The following is a 22,042-nucleotide window of genomic DNA, read 5'->3' as shown; positions in this document are numbered from 1 at the left end:
CGACAGCCCACTGGTGCATATTATGCGAATTGATTACACCCGCACGAGTAAACATGGCCTCATCTGTGAATAATATCCGCCGAATGAACATTGGATCATTCAAATGACGCTCTTGTAACCACTGGCAGAATAGCTGACGGCGAGGATAGTCTTCAGGTGTCAATTCGTGCACTTTTTGCAGGTGAAATGGATGCAACTGTTGTCTCCGAAGCAGCCGCCATACAGTAGATTGTGGAAGTCGTACAGCTGCACTAATTTGTCTCGTACTAATAGATGGATCTTGGTCTACCAGGTCCAAAACATGTTCCTCGACGTTCACTGCATGCTCAAGTGGTCGACCTGAATGTGGCCCAGGACGAATGCCATACTCCCGCATACGTCTGTCCACAGATACAAACGTCTGATGACTTGGTAACCGTTTTCCTGGAAACAGCTCACTGTACCTTCGTCTTGCTGCAAGTGCATTTCCATCTGCTGCACCATACACAAGGTGCATATCAGCATACTCACTGTTTGAGTACATCATGTGCACGAAACCTTTAGCCTTCCGACGATGAATGAACGACAGGACGTACTTTCCGTTACCAACAACATCAGCACCATCTTCCGTACAGTAGGAGTAAACATCACGTGCAAACAAAAACAAACACTATTCATGCAGTTTCGAATCAACTGTTGGGAGATACGTATGTGAATTACGTACCAGAATATGGCATCCTGCTGCTTGCACTGCCGTCGTTTTGATACGGACATGACTTTCGTATTGAACGATAACTCTGGAATTAAACGTTTATGGAAAAACATTTATAGAACATTTTTGTCTTATATTTACCTCACAAATACACCCTTAAAATATTTACATGCATTTTTGAATCACCCTGTCTGTATATTCTATATCTCCTTATTGTTATAAAATGCTTTCAAACATAATTATGAATTGTTTTCCAGCTCACTTATAGTGTTGTAAAGTAATTATTCATTTAGGAGAGGTCTGTAGAGTTTCAACAAATCACCAGAAAAGCAAAATATTGTAGTTTTGGAGAGGTATCATTAGGGGATTCCCCCCCCCCCCCCCCCTCCCCCCCCCCCCTCCCCCCCCCCCCCCCCCCCCCCAGCAAACTTTGAAATAGTGATGACATATTCACTCTGGACATACATGATTTGAAATGAAATAGCACCATAGTGATTTGTTATGTTGATTTTCAACAAATATCAGGCATGAACATATGCATGGTGACAAGTCTGTGGTTCAACACAGAAGCTGTTGATGGTTTTGTGACAGAACTGCTGTGAAATAGAGGACAATTGAATTGCAGAAAATTGTGTAACTAGGTGATCACAAAAATTTCAAGAACACTCGTAAATTGTGGCAACATTATTGAGATTTTGGTATATAGTTAAATTTTAAATTTGCATGTGATGGTGCTAGAGGACCTGTCAAGTCAAGGGATGCAAACACCCAAAAGGAAACATAATTCTAACACTGATTTGTGCTCATTTGCCACCAAAACATGACAAACATTCATTATGGTGCAAAATATTGACTGTATAAACAGTAAAGTGGTATTCACTGGTCAATCTGTGCATTTACAGTAAAAGGTCATGGGTTGGTAACATTTTTGAAATATCATGTGATGCTCTGATTAACCTTTTTTTTTAATAATAATGCCTTTTCCACAGGCCATTTAGGAGGTACACTCACTATTCACAATCAGCCTGTTCTCTATAAGCTACCTGTTCTGTGAATCATGTTTTTGGATCAACAGTAAAATTTCTTGATTGTGCTTTTTTGATAATTTTATGCCCAATTTAAATTGTAGCAACATTGACAAATAATTTTTTTCACAGAATGCTAGCATATGATTCATTTGGTAACCAATTTGCAATTTGGGATTGTTACTTTAGCCACCTGCTTTGATAGTTGGACATCCGTTTTAAGCACCACAAAAACATAAATAGAAACAGAAACTGCATTGCCTGGCTACGCTTTCATGGTAATGGGAATATCATTTCCTTCAGAGTGGGTGTGGCAGTGCTAAAAGCCACTTTTGACCTGTGTAGAGTGTTCTGGGATCAGCATCAGACACTCTTAAAATGGTTTTGGCTGAATTTAACATGTTCGCTCAAAAGATCTGATCATTGTTTTAAGATACTCCATGTAATAGGATTTCTTTTCAATTAAACTATGTTTTACAATTATGAAATAGCAATTTGCTGAATTCAGAAAGCAATAGTTTCTTTTAGGAATATCTTCAATCATTTTGGGCTTGCTTTAAACATGCCAGAATGAAATCACAGTGTCTACTGGAGGAAAAACATGCTGTTTGTACTAGGCCTTCAGTGAACAGCCTTTTTAGGATAAGAGTTTAAAATTGCCTAAATATTGAGGAAAACCTTCAGGCACAATATTTGTCCACTCTTGAGAACGATCCAGTTCTGAGAACTAAATTTAACATCATCCACAAAGACTCTAATAGAGAAAAAATTTCCAAAAACGAATCTTTTGCAGTAATTACTTTGGGAGACAATTTTTCTTGAACTTACAGTGTTTTTCTAACAGATATGTTTATTAATTGGAGTACACCTACTGCAATCAATACTTAGCATTCTTCTATAGATCAAAAAGATTCTATAATCTTCTTGACTGAATAGTTCAGTGTCAACATTTTGCTTCCATACAAGACAAATAAGCTTCAGAAAAGACTTCCTAACATTTAAATTGGTGACATTTAATACATTTATTTTTATAATTTTTTTATTTATTTTTTTCCTCTCCAGAAGTGTGTTTGGATTACTGGTCTACATTTTACATAATCTCTGCTTTGGCCAACATCAGGTAGTTCCCTGTCCAAATAACAAAACCTACCTGCTACTGTTAATGTATATCTTGATACTAATTCCCACAGCATCTCATTTAATTCGATTACTACCCATGATGTATATTTTTGTGTTGCTGTTCATAGTATAACCTGTTCTCAACATAATGCATTTCATTAAACTTATCTCCCACAAACCATGAACCTTGCCGTTGGGGGGACACTTGCGTGCTTCAGTGATACCGATAGCCGTACCGTAGGTGCAATCATAACGGAGGGGTATAAGTTGAGAGGCCAGACAAATGTGTGGTTTCTGAAGGGGGGCAGCAGCCTTTTCAGTTGTTGCAGGGGCAGTTGTCTGGGTGATTGATGGAACTGGCCTTGTAACATCAACCAGAGCAGAATCGCTGTGCTGATGCTGCGAATGGCTTAAAGTGAGGACAAGCTACAGCCGTAATTTTTCCCAAGGGCATCCAGCTTTACTGTATGGTTAAATGATTATGACGTCCTTACGGGGAAAATGTTTCGGAGGTAAAATAGCCCCCCATTTGGATCTCCGGATGGGGACTACTCAGGAGGATGTCATTATCAGGACATTCTGCAGATCAGTGTGTGGATGGAATGTCAGATTCCTTAATGGGGCAGGTAGGTTAGAAAAATTAAAAAGGGAAATGGATAGATTGAAATCCGATATAGTGGAAATTAGTGAAGTTTGGTGGCAGGAGGCACAGGAATTCTGCTCAGGTGAATACAGGGTTATAAATACAAAATCAAATGAGGATAATGCAGTAGTAGGTTTAATAATGAATTTAAAAAAAAAAAGGGAATGCAGATAACTTATGATGAACTGCATTGTGAATGCATTATTGCAGCCAAGGTAGACACGAAACCCACACCTACCACAGCAGTACAAGTTTATATGCCAGCTAGCTCCACAGATTAAGAGATTGAAGACATGTATGATAAAAGAAATCATTCAAATAATTTAGGAAGACGAAAATTTAAGTTGTGGGGAACTGGAACTCGATATAGGAAAAGGAATAGAAGGAAAAGTAGTAGGTGAATATGGACTGAGGGTAAGGAATGAAAGAGGAAGCTGCCTGGTGGAATTTTGCACAGAACATAACTTTATCATAGCTAACACTTTGTTTAAGAACATGAAAGGTGGTTTTATATGTGGAAGATGCCAGGAGACACTGGAAGGTTTCATATAGATTGTATAATGGTAACACAGAGATTTAGGAACCATATTTCAAATTTTAAGAAATTTTCGGGGCCAGATGTGGAGTCAGACCACAATTTATTGGTGATGATCTGTAGAGTAAAACTGAAGAAACTGCAAAAGAGAGGGGGGGGGGGGGGGAGGAATCTAAGGAGATGGGACTTGGATAAACGAAAAGAACCAGAGGTTGTAGAGAGTTTCAGAGAGAGCATTAGGGACCCATTGACAAGAATGGGTGAAAGAAATATAGTAAAAGAAGAATGGGTAGAGATCAAATAATGAAGGCAGCAGTAGGTAAGATGAGGGCTAGTAGAAATCCATGGGTAACAAGAGAGGGATTGACTTTGATTGATGAAAGAAGAAAATATAAAAATGCAGTGAATGGAGTAGGCAAAAAATACAAACGTCTCAAGAATGGTATCAACAGGAAGTGCAAAATGGCTAAGCAAGGATGGTTACAGAACAAACGTAAGGATGTAGAAGCATATATTACAAGGGTAAAGATGGGATTCAGCCTACAGGAAAATTAAGGAGGCATTTGGAGAAAAGAGAACCACCTGTATGAATATCAAGAGCTCCAGTGGAAAACCAGGCCAAAGCAAAGAAGGGAAAGCAGAAAGGTGGAAGAGTATATATAGGGTCTATACAAGGGCGATGTACTTCAGGACAATATTATGGAAATGGAAGAGGATGTAGATGAAGATGAAATGGGAAATACGATACTGTATGAAGAATTTTGCAGAGCACTGAAAGACCTACACCGAAACAAGGCCCCGGGAGTAGGCAAGGCTCCATTAGAACTAGTGACAACCTTAGGAGAGCCAGCCATGACAAAACTCTTCCATATCGGGTGAGCAAAATGTAGGAGACAGGTGAAAAACACTCAGATTTCAAAAAGAATATAATAACTCTGAAGAAAGCAGGTGTTGATAGATGTGAAAATTACCAGACTATAAGCTTAATAAGTCACAGTTGCAAAATACTTACACAAATTCTTTATAGACGAATGGAGAAACTGGTAGAAGTCAACCTCCGTGAAGATCAGTTTGATTCCACAGAAATTTTGGAACATGCAAGGCATTACTGGCTACGACTTGCCTTGGAAGATAGGTTAAGGAAAGACAAACCTAGGTTCCTAGTGTTTCTAGACTAGAGAAAGCTATTGGTGATGTTGACTGGCATACTCTCCCAAATTCTGAAGGTGACGGGTAAAATCCAGGGAGTGAAAGACTATTTACAGAAACCAGATTGTGGACGTCCATCCCATCCCAGTACTCCATGTGCCCCCTTACTCACCAGGCTGCAGGATTTTACAGCGAGAAAGGAAAATCATGGAATACAAGACCCTGGACCGACTTGCCTACTCTCAGGCCAAGAGGAAATTTGAGTGCCTACATCCTGTGACTGACCCTCTCTTATGCTGCCGCTATGAGAACAGTTGTAGCCCCATCAGTTCCGCGAGTTCCAGTCAGCTCTCAGAGCCAGCAGGCTACACCTGCCGCCATGATGGTGGAGGCACTTTCCCCCTCCTCCCCCCCCCCCCATCTCCCTCATTGCTCCCACACCACCTACTTCAGGAGCACTGTCCCCCAACCATCAGGGACATCAGTCCTCACTTCTCAGCCAGAGAATCGTAAGTCTCGTTCAGTTTCTCTGGCTAGGGAGGGTTCCCTAGGTTTCTCATAGTGGGAAAGATGACTCCCACTAATGGCTGATGTGCCCAAAAGTAGCTGGTCTTAGGGCTTCACGATCATCCTCAGTCCCAGAGACTGAATCAGTGAAGCCCTCCCAGCCAGAGAAACCCAAGGATCAGCAAGAGAAATCCAGAAAAAAGACCCCCAAGACCAAGGGAATTGTGGTGGCACCCACGCCACTGCTGCGTACAAGCTCTGAGTCAAAGAGGACGAGGTGAAGATTTTGGCATCCGCTGAGGACCTAGATCTCGCCAGACACTTGGACACAATGGTTATAGCCTGTTCAGGAAATAAGTCGGTGGCAGCAGGTGATCCTGAGCTGTAGACTGCCTCATTGAGTGTTTCATGCCTTCACAGTCTCACGATCACGTCATCCTCCAGTGGAATTGTGACAGTTTTTTCCACCACCTGGCGGAGCTCCTGCAACTGTTAAGCTTTACACTTGCTTTCTCCATTGCCCTCCAGGAAACCTGGTTCCCGGCAATGCGGACCCCTGCCCTTCGCAGCTACAGGGGATATTACAAGAATCATAGTGAATATAATAGTGTGTCAGGTGAAGTTTGCGTTTATGACCTGAACTCTGTATGTAGTGAACCTATGCTCCTTCAAACTCCTCTTGAAGCTGTGGCTGTCAGGATACAGATGACACAGGAAATAACTGTCTGCAATGTGTATCTCCCCCCAGATAGTGCGGTTCCCCTGAACATATTGGCTGCACTGATTGATCAACTCCCTAAACCTTTCCTACTTCTGGAAGATTTTAACACCCATAGCCCCTTGTGGGGTAGCACCATGCTTACTGGGCATGGCAGAGATGTCGAAAATTTACTGTCCCAACTCGACCTCGACCTCTGCTTCGTAAATACTGGGGCTGCCACACATTTCAGTGTGGCTCTTGGTAGTTGCTTGGTCATTGCTTTATCAATTTGCAGCCCAGGACTTCTCCCATCTGTCCACTGGAGAGCACATGACAACCTGTGTGGTAGTGACCACTTACCCATCTACCTGTCACTCCCCCGGTGTCACTTCCACGGATGCTTACCCACATGGGCTTTAAACAAGGCAGACTGGATAGCCTTCACTTCTGTTGTCACAGTTGAATCTCCTCCACATGATGCCATCAATGTTGTGATTGAGCAGGTCACTACAACGATAATTTCTGTGGGGAAAATGCAATCCCTCATTTTTCAGGGTGCTCCCAGGGAAAGACAATCCCTTGGTGGTTGCTGGAAGTCACTGAGGCAATTAAAGAATGTCAGCGAGCTATTCAGCGACATAAGTGGCACCCTTCCCTAGAGCACCTAATACCCTTTAAGCGGCTCCGTGCCTGCGTTCACCAGCTTATAAAATGAAGAAAATAAGTGTTGGGAGAGGTACATGTTGACCATTAGGTGCCATACATCACTTTCCCAAGTCTGGATGAAGGTCAGACATCTTTTTGGGTACTGGACCCCCACCAGATGTCCCCGGCATTAACATCAGTGGTGTGCTGTCTACAGACGCAAACGCGATTGCTGAGCACTAAACTCCAGCCTCTTCTTCGGAGAATCAGCGTCCTTGCACATTGCCCCGGCACAGCTCCTGGGCCGGATCAGGTCCACGGTCAGATGATTAAACATCTCTCGTCTGACTACAAGCGGTATTTCCTCATCATCTTCAACTGGATCTGGTGCGAAGGTGTCCTTTTCCATCGCAATGGTGGGAGAGCACCATCATTCTGATGCTAAAACCTGGTAAAAATTTACTTCATGTGGACAGCTATAGGCCCATCAGCCTCACCAACGTTCTCTGTAAGCTGGAACGTATGATGTGTCAGTGGTTGGGTTGGGTCCTGGAGTCAGGTGGTGACTTCCACTAGGGTCGCCCTACCACATACAATCTTGCGTCCCTTGAGTCTGCCATCTGAACAGCCTTTTCTAGACGCCTACACCTGGTTTCCGTCTTTTTTGATTTATGAAAAGCATATGACATGACCTGGTGACGTCATATCCTTGCCACATTGTACGAGTGGCGTCTCCGGGGCCTGCTCCTGATTTTTATCCAGAACTTCCTGTCGTTCCATACTTTCCATGTCCAAGTTGGTGCCTCCCATAGTTCTCCCCCGTTTTCAGGAGAATGGCATTATGCAGGGTTCTGTATTGAGTGTATCTCTATTTTTGGTGACCATCAACGGCCTAGCAGCAGCTGTAGGGCCGTTGGTCTCCCCTTCTCTGTATATGAATGACTTCTGCATTTTGTATTGCTCCTCCAGTACGGAGTTGCTGAGCAGCACCTACAGGGAGCCATTTGCAAGGCGCAGTCATGGGCTCTAGCCCACGGCTTTCAGTTTTCAGCCGCAAAGTCGTGTGTCATGCACTTCTCTCAGCATTGTACCACCGTTCATCCGGAACCTGAACTATATCTTAATGACGATTCACTCACTGTAGTGGAGACGTATTGAGTCTTAGGACTGGTTTTAGATGCCCAATTGACTTTGCCACCTCACTTTCGTCAGCTTAAGCGGGAGTGCTGGCAGCACCTCAGTGCTCTCCGCTGCCTGAGTAACACCAACTGGGGTGCAGATCGCTTTATGCTGCTGCAGCTCTACAGACCCCTTGTTCAATCCCGCCTTCACTATGGGAGTCTGGTTTACGGTTCGGTTGCGCCCTCAGTGTTGCGTTTGCTCTATCCAGTGCACCACTGGGTTGTTCGCCTAGTGACAGGAGATTTTAGAACTAGTCTGGTGACCAGTGCTCTGGTGGAGGCTGGAGTCCCTCCATTGCGGATCCGACATGTGCAACTGCTTGCTGGGTATGTTGCACACATTTGTAATTCTCCTGAGCATCCAAATTACCGTCTCCTTTTCCCACATGCGTCAGTTCATCTCCCGCATCGGCGGCCCAGGTCAGGGCTCAAGATTGCGGTTTGCGTGCAATCCCTTCTCTCTGAACTGGAGTCCTTCCCTTTACCACCTCTACTTGAGGTTCATTCATGTACACCTCCATGGTGTACACCTCGGCTGAAGCTTCACCTGGACCTTTTGCATGGCCCTAAGGACTGCGTTAACCCTGCCGTTCTCCGCTGTCACTTCCTCTCGGTTCTTGACATGTTCTGGTGCTCTGAAGTTGTTTACACCGACAGCTCGATGACTGATAGTAACGTTGGCTTCGCCTATGTCCACAGAGGCCATATTGAACAGCATTCCTTGCCTGCTGGTTGCAGTATATTCACTACAGAGCCTGTGGCCATACCTCGTGCACTTCAGTACATCTGTTCCTGTTATGGTGTGTCATTTCTTCTCTGTTCCGACTCCCTGAACAGCTTACAAGCTATAGACCAGTGCTAACCTCGCCATCCTGTGGTAGCAAACATCCAGGAGTCCTTATCTGCCCTGGAACGGTCCAGTCGTTCAGTGGTGTTTGTGTGGACCCCATGACAAGTTGGAATCCCAGCCAACAAACATGCTGACAGGCTGGCCAAACAGGCTGCGCGGAAACTGCTCCTGGAGATTGGCATCTCTGAAACTTACCTGCACTCTTGTCTTACACCGCAAGGTTTTTCAGCTTTGGGAGACAGCAAACTGCGTCATTAAGGAGACTGCGAATGTGTGGAAGTCTTCCGTGTGGGCTTCTCACTTTGTCGGCTCTGAATTAGCCATACGTGGCTCAAACATGGTTACCTCCTCAGTTGTGAGGACCCACCTCGGTGTTGCTGTGGCTCCCAAGTGACAGTTGTCCACCTCTTGCTGGACTGCCCACTTTTAGGCGCTCTGCGGCGGACTTTTAACTTTTCCAGCACCCTACCTTCGATGTTAGGTGACAATGCCTCTACAGCTGCTTTAGTTTTACATTTTATTCATGGGTTTTATCATTTGATCTGAGTTTTAGCGCATGTCCTTAGTCCCTCTCTGTCCTCCACCCTAGGGCTCTTAGGGTGGAGGTCTTAATGTGTTGCAGGGTGGCAGGCTTCTCCTTTTATTCTCAAGGTCAGCCAGCCATGGTAGTCTTTCTTGTTTTGTTTTCAATCTCTTCTCTCTGTTTCTTGTGTATCTCTGTGGTTTTCTTGTCGTGTTTCGTCCATTGTAGTGTTTGTTGTCCTCCTGTCATTCTTCAGGTTCTTCCTTTCTCCTGTTATTGTGCCATACGTCTTTTTCTTCTCTCCCTTGGGTAATTGTTTCACTGGGAACAAGAGACCGATGACTCGCAGTTTGTCTCCCCCCCCCCCCCCCCCCCCCCCCCCCCCCCCCCCCCGACACACACACAACACACACACACACACACACACACACACACCCCTTTTAAACCAACCAACCGTTACTGTAGTTTGTGCTAGCTGAAGAAGTTTGACGGAGTGGAATACATATTACTGTTATTGTTGGAATAGCAATAAACACAGCAAATGAGATCATTGTGCTGTCTTTCAAATTTTATCATTATTCACATACTTCCCAAGTCTATAAGACTACGTAACGTATCGGTGGATAAGTCATGTAGCCAATTCGCTTTTTGTAGTGGCAGATGGATATTATATCAATGAAATGGTCTTGAAGTGGCCATTAAGATCTTTTGGCATTGCTCCCCGCATGTTGACCCTTCATGGCTTCTTCATTTGGCATTTTGATGCCAGCAATTTGATATTTTACCCCTCTGTTGTGCCAGTGGTGCACTTGTCTGAGCCAAATTCCTTGTTGGTGTCATTGCTGAAGATTATGACTGTGTTTCAACTTAAGATTTTTCATTAAGCTGCTTCGGGTCATCTGTGTGCAGCAGATATATGGAACAGTAATAGTGATCTGTTGTTATTTCAGAGTGATATATGTACAGTACTTTCAAGGCAGAAACACAAATTAAATTCAAGATGAGGGTGGTCTTTTGTTTGCTTTTGGTAAAATTACTATGTGCATTGTGTTTCACCAACTCTAAATTCTTTGAACATTGACAGATTTGGGTGTTGTGTTATGTTTCCTAGTTATAACTATCGAATGAGATTTTTAGGGGAAGTGTTTTAAAAGTAAACACTGGTGTATGTATAGGAGGCACAGTCTTATTCTTTCAGTGGACAGCATGTTTTAGTAGATCATGCCAATATTCCAAGCAAGAAACATTTGTCTTTATAGTATTAATGCGTATAGCTCATAATGTTTTTGCTGATAATGTGGTTGAGTTACATTTACTGTGTTATTTCATTTCACAAGCATTTTATACTTCCAGAAAAGTAAAAGAGAAACAGTGTGATAAACTGAAGCTAACAAAGAGTGTCGAATATTTGCCGGTAGGGCATGTTTTGGTTTGGATTATACTTTATTACACCATTGTAGTTCAGTGATTTTTGAAGGAAAAAAAATGAGGAACTGGGTCTGAAATGTTGTTGTTGTTGTTGTTGTGGTCTTCAGTCCTGAGACTGGTTTGATGCAGCTCTCCATGCTACTCTATCCTGTGCAAGCTTCTTCATCTCCCAGTACCTACTGCAACCACATCCTTCTGAATCTGCTTAGTGTATTCATCTCTTGGTCTCCCTCTACGATTTTTACCCTCCACGGTGCCCTCCAATGCTAAATTTGTGATCCCTCGATGCCTCAGGACATGTCCTACCAACCGATCCCTTCTTCTAGTCAAGTTGTGCCACAAACTTCTCTTCTCCCCCATCCTATTCAATACCTCCTCATTAGTTACGTGATCTACCCACCTTATCTTCAGCATTCTTCTGTAGCACCACATTTCGAAAGCTTCTATTCTCTTCTTGTCCAAACTAGTTATCGTCCATGTTTAACTTCCATACATGGCTACACTCCATATAAATACTTTCAGAAACGACTTCCTGACACTTAAATCTATACTCGATGTTAACAAATTTCTCTTCTTCAGAAACGCTTTCCTTGCCATTGCCAGTCTACATTTTATATCCTCTCTACTTCGACCATCATCGGTTATTTTACTCCCTAAATAGCAAAACTCCTTTACTACTTTAAGTGTCCCATTTCCTAATTTAATTCCCTCAGCATCACCCGACTTAATTTGACTACATTCCATTATCCTCGTTTTGCTTTTGTTGATGTTCATCTTATATCCTCCTTTCAAGACACTGTCCATTCCATTCAACTGCTCTTCCAAGTTCTTTGCTGTCTCTGACAGAATTACAATGTCATGAGCGAACCTCAAAGTTTTTACTTCTTCTCCATGAATTATAATACCTACTCCGAATTTTTCTTCTGTTTCCTTTACTGCTTGCTCAATATACAGATTGAATAACATCGGGGAAAGGCTACAACCCTGTCTCACTCCTTTCCCAACCACTGCTTCCCTTTCATGCCCCTCGACTCTTGTAACTGCCATCTGGTTTCTGTACAAATTGTAAATAGCCTTTCGCTATTTTACCCCTGCCACCTTCAGAATTTGAAAGAGAGTATTCCAGTTAACATTGTCAAAAGCTTTCTCTAAGTCTACAAATGCTAGAAACGTAGGTTTGCCTTTCCTTAATCTTTCTTCTGAGATAAGTCGTAAGGTCAGTATTGCCTCACGTGTTCCAACATTTCTACGGAATCCAAACTGATCTTCCCCGAGGTCGGCTTCTACCAGTTTTTCCATTCATCTGTAACGAATTCGTGTTAGTATTTTGCTGCTGTGACTTATTAAACTGATAGTTCGGTAATTTTCACGTCTGTCAACACCTGCTTTCTTTGGGATTGGAATTATTATATTCTTCTTGAAGTCTGAGGGTATTTCGCCTGTCTCATACATCTTGCTCACCAGATGGTAGAGTTTTGTCAGGACTGGCTCTCCCAAAGCTGTCAGTAGTTCTAATGGAATGTTGTCTGTTCCTGGGGCCTTGTTTTGACTCAGGTCTTTCAGTGCTCTGTCAAACTCTTCACGCAGTATCGTATCTCCCATTTCATCTTCATCTACATCCTGTTCCATTTCCATAATATTGTCCTCAAGTACATCGCCCTTGTATAAACCCTCTATATACTCCTTCCACCTTTCTGCCTTCCCTTCTTTGCTTAGAACTGGGTTTCCATCTGAGCTCTTGATGTTCATACAAGTGGTTCTCTTTTCTCCAAAGGTCTCTTTAATTTTCCTGTAGGCAGTATCTATCTTACCCCTAGTGAGCCAAGCCTCTACATCCTTACATTTGTCCTCTAGCCATCCCTCCTTAGCCATTTTGCACTTCCTGTCGATCTCATTTTTGAGACTTTTGTATTCCTTTTTGCCTGCTTCATTTACTGCATTTTTATATTTTCTCCTTTCATCAATTAAATTCAATATTTCTTCTGTTACCCAAGGATTTCTATTAGCCCTCGTCATTTTACCTACTTGATCGTCTGCTGCCTTCACTACTTCATCCCTCAGAGCTACCCATTCTTCTTCTACTGTATTTCTTTCCCCCATTCCTGTCAATTGTTCCCTTATGCTCTCCCTGAAACTCTCTACAACCTCTGATTCTTTCAGTTTATCCAGGTCCCATTTCCTTAAATTCCCACCTTTTTGCAGTTTCTTCAGTTTCAATCTGCAGTTCATAACCAATAGATTGTGGTCAGAATCCACATCTGCCCCAGGAAATGTCTTACAATTCAAAACCTGGTTCCTAAATCTCTTGCTTACCATTATATAATCTATCTGATATCTTTCAGTATCTCCAGGATTCTTCCAGGTTTACAACCTTCTTTTATGATTCTTGAACGAAGTGTTAGCTATGATTAAGTTATGCTCTGTGCAAAATTCTACAAGGCGGCTTCCTCTCTCATTCCTTCCCCCCAATCCATATTCACCTACTATGTCTCCTTCTCTCCCTTTTCCTACTGACGAATTCCAGTCGCCCATGACTATTAAATTTTCGTCTCCCTTCACTACCTGAATAATTTCTTTTATTTCATCATACATTTCTTCAATTTCTTCATCTGCAGAGCTAGTTGGCATATAAACTTGTACTACTGTAGTAGGCATGGGCTTTGTGTCTATCTTGGCCACAATAATGCGTTCACTGTGCTGTTTGTAGTAGCTAACCCGCACTCCTATTTTGTTATTCATTATTAAACCTACTCCTGCATTACTCCTATTTGATTTTGTGTTTGTAATCCTGTAGTCACCTGACCAAAAGTCTTGTTCCTCCTGCCACCGAACTTCACTAATTCCCACTATATCTAACTTTAACCTATCCATTTCCCTTTTTAAATTTTCTAACCTACCTGCCCGATTAAGGGATCTGACATTCCACGCTCCAATCCGTAGAATGCCAGTTTTCTTTCTCCTGATAATGACGTTCTCTTGAGTAGTCCCCGCCCTGAGATCCGAATGGGGGACTATTTTACCTCCGGAATATTTTACCCAAGAGGACGCCATCCTCATTTAATCATACAGTAAAGCTGCATGTCCTCGGGAAAAATTACGACTGTAGTTTCCCCTCGCTTTCAGCCGTTCGCAGTACCAGCACAGCAAGGCCGTTTTGGTTAATGTTACAAGGCCAGATCAGTCAATCATCCAGACTGTTGCCCCTGCAACTACTGAAAAGGCTGCTGCCCCTCTTCAGGAACCACACGTTTGTCTGGCCTCTCAACAGATACCCCTCCGTTGTGGTGGTTGTACCTACGGTACGGCTATCTGTATCGCTGAGGCACGCAAGCCTCCCCACCAACGGCAAGGTCCATGGTTCATGGGGGGGGGGGGGGTGTCTGAAATATTCTGTTGTAATTAGAAGGAACATTTCTGTTTCTGGTATATTACTACCCATGTAACCTGTGTTGTTCTACTGCAAGACGATGCAGGCACAAATCCTACTGTTGACCATCCCTGAAGTATTTTTCAGGAGTTTCACATTCAACCTTCAGGTAAATGCTGGTACTCTACCCATGCAACATGTCCACTGCCAGTTACCTGTTCGTATGTTTCCAGGAAAAAAGTGAATGTGAATTCAGAAACAGAGGTACCAGGATCATTATTTTGTGAAAGTGATTCTTTGTGTTTTAAGTGTAATTTTGGAAATAAGTTGTCAGTTTGCAGTGAGTCAAGTGTAAGTAATGCAGTGGGCATTGTAAATTAGTCGAACTGTCGTTTCCACCAAAATCTTATAATTTGGTTGATCCATACACTCAGGTCCACGTTAACATGGATTATTGGGCTCTTGGTGTATTGTGTTAATGTGATAGTGTTTACTGTAGAAGTAAAAATATTTAAATAGTATATTGATCATAATTTTGTGTCTGATTTTTGTATGTGAGCTCTTTCTCCCCGTAGGGCAGACCAGGCTCCCAAGTTAATGCCAACATTACAAGAAGAACAAATCGCAATGGGCAGGTAACGTTGAGCACAAACAAAAATAGAGAAAGCTGGCCAAGAAATAAAGACAACATACTTCCAAATTCCAGAGGTTTTAGAAGTTCTGCACCAGCTCTTATGGATATGGATATAGATTTCAATGATGAACATGGTGAGCATAAGTATCTTTTCAACATAACATTGCACTCTGAGGGGATTTTAGCCAAATTTTCTTGGTTAGTCAGACTTTTAGCTACTTTTAATAATTCTGTGGCTCTGTAGAAAGTAGTGGAACGACCACTGGAACTAGTTGACATTTTATAAAGCAACACACATCATATAGTGGAAATGCTGTGTCATGGATAGGCACAATGAAAACACTTGTCAGAAAGTAAGCTTTCAGCCAACAAGGCCAGACTGGACTCGGAGGCAGAGACTGTGGTCGTGTGTGTGTTGTTTATTTCCAATCAAGGCCCCTTTGGTTGAAAGCTTACTTTCTGACAGTCTTTTTGTTGTACTTGTCTGTGACTCAGCAATTGTTCTTTTCATAATATTGTCATATTCCATCTTGTATTTCCCATTGTTTAACATTTCTCATGAGTGACAAATAATTTACAGTAATTTGATGTGATGCTATATGCGTATCTGCATTTGTGCCAAATCTTTTGCACCTTTGTCCCATTGGTGGAGTTGTTTTTGTTGAATGTAATTGTGGGCTGCTCTACAGCCTGTAGTAGGAGATGGAAGGAAGGGTGTACATGGAAAATTTTGTGTTTCGGTGGCTACTTTGCTCAGTGGAAAGAGGAAAAAACCAGTATGGTGACAAAACTACATTTTAATACTTTCCAGCAGTCTCTCATTAAAAACAAAGTAACGCACATACAGTAATTTGCTGGAAAGTGGCTCAAAATAGAAAGCCTATATGCACACAAGTTTTACAGTTGTGACAATGGAAATTCTAATTTGCACTTCATCATTAGAGCACTCATACTAATACAGTCACTCTGAAGTTGCACAGCTTTACATGTCACCCTCATTTTAGGTACACATTCGAAGAAAGTCGGTTGACAGTTTTGGTTGTAAACTACAGTTCATGAATGTGAATGTGTTAATTTCTAAGATGGTTAAGAGCTAAAAATTCACTAAACATTAAATACTTTCTTCCATTCTTATTATTTTTCTGTCTATAATTCCACTCAAATTTTGCCCTTACAAGGAATTCTTGGAATTGTCTAGACACTTTATTTTTCAAAGGCATATTGAAACACAAAGATAGAGATTCATTGATTTCAGTCATGGAAAATGGTTTCTGATGTATAATGGTTTTGTACAGAAACAAAACATGTATCTTTTCTATTAATTGATACATATAATTTATTGTGCTGTGAGAAAATACAGTATCAGCATCTAAAAATTTTCATAGTAAAGTATGTAAAACATAAGAATTGCAGGAACGTGTATAAATGCAGACAGCGTTCAGTGGTTCTTTGTACTGTGGATGCAGTATAAATGTCACTGTTCTAAAGAAGGTAGGCATGTCAGTTAGGCAAAGTGCATTGTTTCCTCTGTACTACTTCTCTTATATCTTTTTTTCATATTAACTTAGATTAATCAGTATCTGAAAACTCCATGACATTAAGCACATCAAACTTTATAGGCAGGTGTGGAAACTCAACAAATCATGTCTTTTGTAGCAAACTTAAGAATATATTGTATTGATTTGGGTTCTTTATTAATTTTGCAGGTTTGTATTTGCATCTTGATGCGGAGGATGAGACATGTAGAATGATTAAATCACTTTTGTTGTTAAAAATACTTCTGACTTAGACAGTTACCACTCATTTCTGTTGCAAAGGCCTCACATTGTATTCTCTGAAAATACAATTTTGATTATATTTCATACCAATTGTTTTTGCTTTAGGCTGCTAGAGTTTCAACATTTCATTTTTAGTTAAAGTAAAATTCGGGTTATACACTTTATATTAAACTGTCTCAGATCATTTTTCTTGGTCGACAGGTTATGGAATTCTTGCTACGTACAGTAACTGTTATGTATGCGAGGGCTGTTCAGAAAGTAAAGTGACTTTTCAAATGGCCTACAGTTTAAAATGTACAGCATACTTCATTTGTTTTTGACAGATAGAAAGGTTACAGCTGTTTCAGTGTGCTCGGTGATTTTAGATTATTATAAAAATGGAGCAAAAAATTTGCATCAAATTTTGTGTGAAAGATGGAATCGAGTGCTCTAAAACACTTGAAAAGTTGAAAGTGGCATATGGTGAGCTGCTCTAAGGAGGAAACAGAGAGAGAGTGAGTGAGTTTACAAGTGGCAAAAGGTCTTCTAAGATGGCAGAGAAGATGCCAATGGCAAACCTGCTCCAGATGCCCCAGCACATCACCAACAGATTATAGTGTCGAAGGTGTGAAGAAAATTGTTTATGAAAAGTAGTCAGATTACCATAAAAGAAGTTGCTGAGGATATTGGCGTACCGGTCAGCTTGCGTCATGCAATTTTTTCTGATGTTGTGGGCAAGAGATGTGTCATTGAAGTTCGTTCAGAAACTTCTCAATTTTGATCAGAACAACTGTCACATGAGCATCACTCAGGAGCTCTTGAATGATGTCAATGATGGCCCTAATTTGCTCAAAAGGATCATTACTGGTGACGAAACATGGGTTTACAGTTATGACATCAAAACCAAAGCGCAGTAATCCCAATGGAAGCATCCTGGAAAGAGCCAAGACTGAAGCAAGCCTGTCAAGGTCGATCAAATGTCAGTCTTGCTCAGTTTTTTCCATTTACTGTGGCATCATGAATTTTTGCCTTAAGATCGTACAGCCAATAAGGAGTATTAACTTCACGTTATGCGCCGTATACGAGAAGCAATACGCAAAAAAGTCTGGGATTGTGGAAAAGCAAATCGTGGCTTTTGCATCACAACGATGCACCTGCTCATTCATCGTTACTCGTGAGAGATTTTTCAGCCAAAAACAACATGACAATAATGCCTCAGCCACCATATTCACTGTATTTGGCCCCCTGCGACTTTTTTGTGTTTCCAAAACTGAAGAAACCTATGAGAGGATGAAGATTTTCAACGATTGAAGAAATAAAAATTGCATCGCTGGAAGTACTCAAAGCTGTACCAAAAGGTGCTTATGAGAAGTGCTTCAAGTATTGGAAAAAGTGTTGGCACAAGTGTATTGTATCTGAGGGGCATTACTTTGAAGGAGACAACATGAATATTGATGAATAAATAAATATTTTTTCATAAAAGTATAGTCACCTTACTTTTTGAACACACGTCGTAAATCAGAGTTAATACAATGTCTGTGCAGGCTGTACGTGGTGTGTTAAAAAATTTAATTTTTTATTTTGTAAAGAATTTTATTTGTTCTTCTAAATCACTGTTACACCTTAAGAATAGTCGCCATTAAATATTACACACTTAGACCCGTGTGTTCTCTAATCCCTAAAGCAATTACGGAACTCTTTGACATAGTTTGCATCTCTCTGAGATACCTGTTTTTTTTTATCTCGTCTGTGCTTGTGGAATGACAGCCCTTTAGCTGGGGCAAGTTTTTCTGCTGGTTTTCTTACTATAGCAAAATATCTTTGAGTGAATTGGTAAAGGAGTTGACTAGATGGGGAAATGTAATCAAACTTAAAGTTACTCTTGCTCTTTGAAATCGGAATGTGGTGTGGTCTTGTTCAACCACTACAAATGCTTTCTTGAACCATTTTTCACTCTACTTTTGGTACGAATTATTCTGTATATGGGGAATTATCACTCTGGCTGGACAGTGGAGTAAATATTGCCTTATCAGTCATACTGAAAAATATAAGATATATTACTTGTAAATAGTAATTGTAATTATTATATCCATGGAACAGTGGTCTTTTCTTAATTACATAGATCTGCTGCCACCAGTTATTAGACGCACGGTAAACAATGAAACTTCATTTCGTGGTCATGGAATTCATGACAGCACCTTTTCTTGGGGTCGAGATTGCCCACCGTCGCCAAGTTCTCTTCTGAGTGAACGTCGTCCATTACTTCCCAGTCGTCATACATCTACACCTGACTCTTCGAGTCTCGAAGCGATAGTAAGGAGTAGTGCAGCTCGATCACACAAGGTACTCACTTCACATTACTCTTTAACGTTTTAATAATTTTAAGTGTTCCTTGAAATGCCTTACGTTATTACTAAATTACAGAATCATGGATCGTTACTGCTTTCTGAACGAGAGGAATGGAAACGGGACAACACCTTACTGAGACCAAGTAGCCTAAGATTGCGGTCTGTACCTCTAATAATTTTGCTATCTTCATTATTTCTGTACACTGTACTAAAATTTAGTTTAGAACTAGTGTTGTTCCTGGTGTTTTATGCATATTGCCATTGCAGATCAGGACTTGATGATTCAGAAGAAGAGGGTCCCATGGGCGCACAGAATGAGTTCAGAACTGAAAGCACGACTTGATACACCCAGCAGTGTTCACCACACACCATCCTCTTCTCAAGGACATAGAATTGTAGTTTCCAATTTGCAGCCAAGTGTGACCCAGGAAGATATAAGGGTATGTAGTTAAAATATGATTTTATTTTGTGAATCACTAATTGTACACAGTACACACCTTTTGTAGTGCGTGTGTCCTTGCCGCCCCCCCCCCCCCCCCACTCTCTCTCTCTCTCTCTCTCTCTCTCTCTCTCTCTCTCTCTCTGTGTGTGTGTGTGTGTGTGTGTGTGTGTGTGTGTGTGTGTGTGTGTGTGTGTGTGTGTGGCGGGGGGGGGGGGGGGGGGAGATGTTGGTGTGATTGTTTTTCACAAAGTATCTGTGCAAGCTCTGTAAAACAAAGAAGCATATCAAAGGGCGCTGTGAACGTCAGAAATTGAACTGGGTAATAAATAGAAGCCTGAGACCATCAATAGCTTTATAGTGTGGTTGGAGTCCATGCAGTGTAGAAGTGGCAAAAAATAACGTAACTGATAGAAATAACCGGTTTGTGAGAAGTAACGGTTACTGCGATAACCGTTCCTCTGATTCTAGCAGTTATTTCAATAACTGTTTAGTGTCAACAGTGCCTCGCGCCATCTGTTGACCGAAGATCGTACTGCGCATTTGGAAGGCGTTCTATAGACCATGGGAATAACTGTGAGACTGCGCGCCATCTGTTGATAAGAACTGTGTACTATTTCGTGGGCCTTCGTTACTTTCAGCATAAACAATTAAATAAAGTTAATGTCCAAGCCGTGGCTGATAGGAGCTGCAGTACAGGCATTAACAAGTACGGTCGTTCCCTTAAGCCACCGCCTTACGTGTTAATTTAGCTTGGACGGGTGGTACAAGGAAAGTTACTTAGGAATTCAAGCGACTATGGAAATAACTGTCAGAGACCGGTATTCTCCTCTGGCAGTTATTGTTATTGGCTCGTAGTTCTAGTTCTCTGGTAGTTATCGGGCTACCACCACAGATAACCTGGAAGCTGGTAACGGAATAACTGTGTGTGTAGACGTTCCTGACTCGGTGACTCCAGTTAAAGGTCGTAGTTCCAGGTGATATTTCCAGAGAGGATAGTAACTGGAGCGAACAAATATTTTCGTACTGCTACGGAAATAGCCGCTGGTCATCGATAATGACAAATAACATGTCAGAAAGTATAACATAATACAGTGGAATATAATAATTATTATCCTCATCATTTGTCAGGAGATTGTAAAAATATGTGAATATATCACAGTAACTGCTAATATTTACAGAATTGGTACACTGACAGAATATACCACAGTTACGTACTTTTAATAAATTTATAGTACACAGAATACCCGATCTTGACTGTTGCAACCAAGTGCTGTCAAAACTGAAATATAGCAGAATTTTTACCTAAGCTGGTCTATCAGTCTCTGTTACGATATTCATCTACAGAGTAGAAGGAGGGGTCAATGGAAGCGTCTGATTCCACTCGTCTGCTTTGACGTAAAGGTGTTGTGGTGTGTGACTGTCATTACGGCACGGTGTTTGAGTTGGTTTTTTTGTGTGTGTGTGTGTGTGTGTGTGTGTGTGTGTGTGTGTGTGGATCTAGGTTGCAGTGCCGGAATTTGCTGGTGGTAATTAATATATATATATATATATATATTTATATATATATATATATATATATATATATATTCCTAGCTGTGATGTATTGTGTATTTATGAAGTATTGAATGTGATTTAATTTATGTAGGGATGATTGATTTGTGGACTTTTGGGATTGTGGTTTTATTTTTCGCAGTTGTAGGTGTTGGTTTTTTGGCATGAGTAGCTGTGGTGGACCTATATAGGTCACCGGAAATGACCGATTCCCATTTTCATAGTTGTGTGTGTTGATGTTTTAGTATCGTCATCTGAGGTTGACCTATGTAGGTCAAGGGAAATGTCTGATTCCAATTTTCGTACTTTTAGTTGTGGGTATTGGTGTTTTGGTATGGTCACCTATAGTTGACCTATATTGTTCAAGGGAAGTGTCCGATTCCTGCAGATTTTTGTTGGTGTAGCAGAATGCTGTATTTTTTCTTTTTGTTCTTCATTTTGTGTTTTGGGATCATGGTGTGTTTTTTTTACTAGCTTGTACTCACCCTAAAACCCCCAACTTCCCGCAGTTGTCCCATTGGTTTGATTGTATTTTTGGTGGGAAATGTTATTGTATTATTTATATGTATCTTCGTGTTTGTTGCCATGTGTATGTAGTGACGTCATAGACACACTTAAAATAGCCATTTCCGGCATATTGATGACGGGTGGAATCGGACACTTCTGTATCAAATAGTCTTTCAAACACACTGTAAACCGTGCCTTATCTGAAACCAAGTTTTTAATGGTTGCTGACTTGCTGGCAGTTTATTGAAAATGCATGTTCCTGAATATTTAATATTGGACCCCTTTTGGACCAAGGTAACTAATTTTAGGTCTTTATGTAGATTGCTGTTCCCATTTCTAGTACTGATATTATGTATTAAGCTATTGGTTGGAAATACTTGAAACAAATTTCATAAAGGAATAAATATACTAGGAAGCAGTGGTTAGAATACAAAGTTCCT

At 41.3% G+C, this 22,042-nt stretch overlaps 1 protein-coding gene across 1 annotated transcript in view; it reads left to right on the top strand.

The window, feature by feature from the left end:
* Positions 1-22,042, top strand: part of LOC124714077 — a 74,389-nt gene that overhangs the window by 23,705 nt on the left and 28,642 nt on the right. The window contains 5 exon segments of the mRNA XM_047242992.1: positions 14,939-15,131; positions 18,877-19,097; positions 19,179-19,261; positions 19,370-19,444; positions 19,446-19,542. Of these exon segments, the coding sequence (XP_047098948.1) occupies positions 14,939-15,131; positions 18,877-19,097; positions 19,179-19,261; positions 19,370-19,444; positions 19,446-19,542 (669 nt within the window).

This window comes from Schistocerca piceifrons, chromosome 1 (assembly GCF_021461385.2).
Source record: "Schistocerca piceifrons isolate TAMUIC-IGC-003096 chromosome 1, iqSchPice1.1, whole genome shotgun sequence".
Classification (NCBI taxonomy): domain Eukaryota; kingdom Metazoa; phylum Arthropoda; class Insecta; order Orthoptera; family Acrididae; genus Schistocerca; species Schistocerca piceifrons.
The sequence above is the reverse complement of the archived record's forward strand: the minus strand, read 5'-3'. Positions and strand labels throughout refer to the sequence as shown.